Genomic DNA, 5,446 nt, shown 5'->3' with positions numbered 1-5,446 from the left:
CAACCCCAATTAAATGTTGTCCTTATAAGACTTGCCTTGGTCATGGTGTCTGTTCACAGCAGTAAAACCCTAACTAAGACATATAGATATATAAAATCACACACATATACATATGTCTACATAGAACTAAAACTATCTAGGGCAGTGGCTCTCAACCTGTGGGTCGTATATCAGACACCTTGCTTATCAGATACTTACATTACAATTCATAACTAGCAAAATCACAGTTATGAGGTAGCAGTAATAATTTTATGGTTGGGGGGGTCACCACAACATGGAGAACTGTATTAAAGAGTCACAGTATTAGGAAGGTTGAGAACCACTGGTCTAGGGGAACAAAGAGCTTTGGGATTATAGGGGGGAACACTCAACATCAAATACATATTTGTATGAGAATGTCCTTGTGTAACATAGGACCATATATGATGAATAGACACAGTGAAAAATATTTTAATTTTAAAAATTGTGTGTGGGGGCCCATGAATTGACTCATGTGACTCTGTGTGTGTCTCATGTAGCTAAGACTAGCCTTGAACTCTTGATCCTTCTGTCTGTACCCCTCTCAAGTGCTGGCATTAAGGGCTGTACCAGCACACCAGCTGGTTATGGTAGTGCATACCTTCAATTCCAGCAATGGGGATCCTGAGGCAGATGGGTCTCTGTGAGTTTGAGATTAATCTGATCTACAAGGTGAGTTCTAGGAGAGCCAGGGCTACCTACTGAGACCTTGTCCGAGGGTTGGAGAGATGGATCAGTGTGTAAGAGCACTGGCTGCTCTGGCAGAGGACCCAGGTTTGAATCCCAGCATTCACACGGCAGCTAACAACTGTATATAACCAAAGTTCCAGGGGGATTCGATGATCTTCTGGCCTTCCTGTGCACTCATGTGGTGTGCAGACACACAGGCAGACAAAACACCCACACAAATTAAATAAATAAGTGTGCGTTGTTTTAAAAAAGAAAGAAAGGAAAGGAAAAAGAAAAAAATCAAACTAGCAAACGACTTTCCTGAGAAGTTGATGTCACTTTCTATTCCAGATTCAGGGAGCTGGGGGCATCCTCTGGGTATGCCCCTAAACACAAGTTAGTGGTGAGGGCCAGTTCCAAGATGAACTTGCAAGAATGGGAGGGGGAGAAACTGAGCAAGAAGTATGAACCCTGGCAGTTTTTTCATGCCAGGCCCCGTATGTCCCCACCAGGGGTCAACCAGGGTCTGGAAGGCAGATGTTACCCTAGCCAGCTGTTAGAATTAACAGAGTCGACGTCACTTTGGCCTGGAGGGAGCCCCAAAATTTCACTCAGATCTCTATTTAAGACCTTATTCCGAAGAGCAGTTATCCACCGTCATTGAATATGTCTAGAAGGGGACTGACTAGAAAGATCCGCACGGTGCTCCATACATTGTCACACTGGGGTTGGGGGCAGGCAGCAGGAGTCAAGGGGGCAGAAATGCTTCAGTTGAGGGTAGGGAGAGACCGAGCTGGAAGTATGATGTTTTTGTGCACTGTGAAAAGGTTATCCTGTGTTATTTGAATGTTGGTTTTTCGGCCCTCATATCTAGTTTCCATCCTGACATAGCATTGAAATGCTTAGGTGGAGAATCGCCTGTCTCACTGCGCAGTGGTGGCGCATGCCTTTAATCCCAGCATTTGGGAGGTAGAGGCAGGCAGATTTCTGAGTTTGAGGCCAGCCTGGTCTACAGAGTTCCAGGACAGCCAGGGCTACAGAGAGAAACCCTGTCTTGAAAAACCAAAATAAATAAATAAATAAATAAATAAATAAATAAATAATAAAATAAATAATAAAAAGAACCTCCCATCTCAAGTTTGTGTAAGCAAGTCTTATCATTTATTCCCTGCCTTGTCGATAAATGCTGATGAAGTATCAAAGATGACTTGGGCTGGACTGGCATCCTTCGGCAAGCAGCTCAGGGCTGAGCATATATTCTGGGTGAGCAAGCCTTGTTCAGGAAGTCAGGCTCAGCTCTGACATTCCCTGTTACCCAAATACCCCTGCCCCGGGGGAGCGCCTTCTTGCCTTCCATCAGCACTGCAACTGTCTTTGAGGTAGAGAAACCCTGTGCCTGGTGTCAATACTCCTGTATCCATCCAGTTTGTGAGTGTTTAGGTGTGTATGGGTCTATGTCCACGTGTATGTGTATCCTTTAGTGCAAGATGTCTGATCTCCACCTTATTCCTTGAGACAGGATCTCTCACCGAACCCACAACTTATTGTTTCTGAGCAGGCTGGCTGGCCATCAAGCCCTGGAATCCTCCTCCTAACTCTGTCCCATATAGTGCTAAGGTCACAGGCTCGTGGCCACACTTGGCTTTTACCTTAGTACTGAGGAGTCTAAACTCTGGTAGTCATGTGTGCTCACCGACTCTCTTTAAACTTTTGTGTGTATAAGTGTTTTGCCTGCATATATGTATGTGCACCACGCTGGGTGCCCAAAGAGGTCAGAAGAGGGCGTCTGATCCTGTGAGTTATGGGTGGTTGTGAATCATTGGGGAACTGGACTCAGAGCTGTCTTTTCTCCAGCCCCCTCCGCCAGTGCTCTTCCTGAAGAAAATGCAGAAGTCTCAGAATGGTCCAGGGCTTCTGACAAGGGGGGAAAAAAGTCACTAAATCCTTTGCCCACATTTCGGATGCTTTCCATTAGACGCAAGCACAAAACACAAAACATTACTGTATTGTGAAACAATTGGATTCGTTTTGAAAACACCTACTCCGTTAAATATTTGAAAGTAGAACAGGAAAAAAAAAGATGAAATTGGTGTGTGTGTGTGTGTGTGTGTTAAGTTGAATTAAAGTAAAGTTGAGCTTCAAGACCAGAGATGGGCAAGCGACTTGGAAAGTCAGCTTTCCAGACTAGAAGGAGTGATGGCAAGGAAGCCTGAGCCTGGAGCTAAAGACGATCTGGTTCCCAACCCAGTGGATTTTCCCACCATTGTGTGCTCCTCCGCCGGTTGCCAGCCCTGGGAGAGTCCCGGGGGAGCCGGGACTTAAGGCTAAAGTGGTGTTTGTAACCTTGTCATTGGGAAATGATGTCGCAGGTTAGTTACACAGGCCCTGATCGATGATGGAGGCAGCAGCAGATCAATAGATCCCATTTCCGGGGAGAATTCACCCGTGGTGACCTGCAGGGGGGCAGGTGGTTCATCAAAAAAAGGCTGGCTTAAAAGATTTAATGCTGCTCTCTTCTCTGTCGGGGTCTTCTCTTGGAGGGAGCTGTAGGCAGTAACAGGCGGTAATAAACTACTTTTCCTTAAAGAGATCTGGGGAGATGGCAGAGGTACAGGGGACAGAAAGGTGGTCACAGATCCTCTGGGAGACCGAAAGCCAGGATGGGGGCGCGCTGGGCTCACTTTCCCTGAGCCTCCTTTCTCCAAAGCTACCCTGAGTTTGGGGACTGGGTAGAGTAGCCCTTCCAGGCCTCGCAGGGCTGAGCCCCTCGCCATCCGTCCGAGCCCCTCCCCCGGCCCGGAGCCCCTCCCCGCGCTTCCCCTCGCCGCGCTCCCCTCCCTTCCCCTCCCCTCCCTTCCCTGCTCGCCCTGCCTCCGCCTCCTGCGCCCACAGCGCCGGCCAGCGCCGAGCCCCCAGGAGCCCGAGCGCGGCCCAGGGGCGCCGCCGGCCCCTCCCCGGCGCGCTGACAGCAGGCCCGGCCCCCGCCCCGTGCCCTCGCCGGCGGGACACACCCCCAGCCCTCCTCTGCGCCGCCAGTTCCCGCCGGCCCCACCGAGCGGCAGAGAGAGCGGGCAGGCGAGCGGAGCGCGGCGGCGCGGGAGGGAAGGGGCGCGCGGCAGGCCCACCGGAGCAGCCTGGGACGCACGGAGCCCTCGTGCCCTCCGGGACAGTCGCCTGCCCCGGAGCCGCAGCTGTAGGCGCCCGGAGCCTCGGCGGCGAGTAGCGCGTGGGGCAGGGGTGGCGTGTAACTGCAGGGACCCGGGCAACCGGAGAAGGAGCCGGAACCCGGCCGGGATGAGAAGGTGACGCCGCCGGGGGGCGCCACTCGCTTTGTGGGGAAGATGCTCGCCTACTGCGTGCAAGATGCCACCGTGGTGGACGTGGAGAAGCGGAGGAGCCCCTCTAAACACTATGTGAGTACTGCTTCCACCGACCCCGGCGGGGGGCTGGCCAGTCCCGGAGATTCACGCCCCCAGGGGCAGCCTTTGGCTCCAGAGTTTGTTCGCAGGGCTGTGATCTCTAGGGAAGCCTTTTCTGTCCTCCTTCCACTCCCCTGTCCCGGGTTTCTTTTTTTGGCATTGCAATTGGCAAGTGGCTGCCCTTGTCTGTTACAACGGTGAAGTCATGTGTCCGCCCGCTGCTTGGATGGTTGGTGGGGGAAGCTTTCGTCAGCCCCTTGCAGAGCATTTAGTTCCTTTGGGAAAGAGCATCTTTGCCGCGCTCCCTAGGGAAGCCGGGGCACTCACGCTCACTCGGCCCAGGATGCTTTCTGTTGCTTTGACCAGAGACCCACAGTTCTCTTTCTGCTTTCCACGTTTGCTGTTCTGCCTGCACCGGCTGGGGACAGAGGAAGCGCTTTGCCCCCTGCCCCCTCCACTCTTCGTTTCGAACTTTGATTTCCTTCTTAAAACCATTGTGTTCCGCGGTGTGAGGAGAATTGTGGCTTTTCCTTTTATCCCTCCTCTGGACGTGACCCTTCGCCGGGGTCATTTCCTCGTAAGTGATGCTCTGACTCCAGACACGAGTAGGGAAATGTGGTCTGTGGTCTCCGAGGCACGGTTGACTGGCCCGCCGCCCCTCCCCCTTCTTTACCCAAACTTAATGAGAAGAGGCTAAGGTTGACCAGCTGGGCTTCAGAGTGTGTGACAGTACTCTTTCATCTCAGCCGGTCCTGTCTTCCAGTCCTTTACACCTTTGGAAGTAAACATTTTGTCCTTGTTGCTTTAGGATGGCTTGCTGAGCTCTGCTCCTGGAGATAGAAGAGACTCACAGTAAAGAACCCAAAACACAGAAAACATGGAGACAGTAAGGGCAGCCTCTTATTTGCAAATTAGGCATTTAAAAGCGTATTTAGAATGCTCAAAGCATTAATTTTAACAATTAAAACGGGCTGTTGGTTGTTGCCCTAGATTGCACATTAGTCTCCAAAGTGCCTTCTATTTCACTGTTGGAAGGAGGCTGGGGCTTGTGGTGTAATGCCAGCCCGAGGCTACTCTTTCTGTCAGGATCACAGCAGACTTGAAGGCAGAGTTCTCTGCAGTTGACTAGTGGGGCTGGACTCAGGTTGGGAAGAAGGTAAGAGTGGTCAGACCTGAGAGAAGGATCTGTGGGGGGCATTCCCTACACAGTCAGAGATCCTTTCAAATTGTGTAGTCTGGTGTCGAAAGCCTCTACTGCCATCGCAAAAACAAAACAAAAAATCCCAGATTCCCTCCAGGGGCTGTGGAGGCAGCTAAGTAGGAGAGCCCTTGACTAGCGA

General features: G+C 51.4%; 1 protein-coding gene across 3 annotated transcripts in view; it reads left to right on the top strand.

Annotated features, from left to right (window-relative positions):
• The first annotated feature begins 3,610 nt into the window (after positions 1–3,610).
• Positions 3,611–5,446, top strand: part of Sh3pxd2a (SH3 and PX domains 2A) — a 197,129-nt gene continuing 195,293 nt past the window's right edge. For 2 of the 3 annotated variants that reach the window (XM_029472596.1, XM_021151843.2), the window contains exon 1: positions 3,613–4,100. In XM_029472596.1, the coding sequence (XP_029328456.1) occupies positions 4,029–4,100 (72 nt within the window). In that variant the 5' untranslated portion in view covers positions 3,613–4,028. Of the gene's footprint in view, positions 4,101–5,446 lie in introns of all 3 variants that reach the window. The other variant, XM_029472597.1, reaches the window with a different exon arrangement.

The sequence above is a fragment of the Mus caroli genome, chromosome 19, assembly GCF_900094665.2.
Source record: "Mus caroli chromosome 19, CAROLI_EIJ_v1.1, whole genome shotgun sequence".
In the NCBI taxonomy this organism is placed as follows: domain Eukaryota; kingdom Metazoa; phylum Chordata; class Mammalia; order Rodentia; family Muridae; genus Mus; species Mus caroli.
This window is presented reverse-complemented; position numbering and strand designations above follow the sequence as displayed.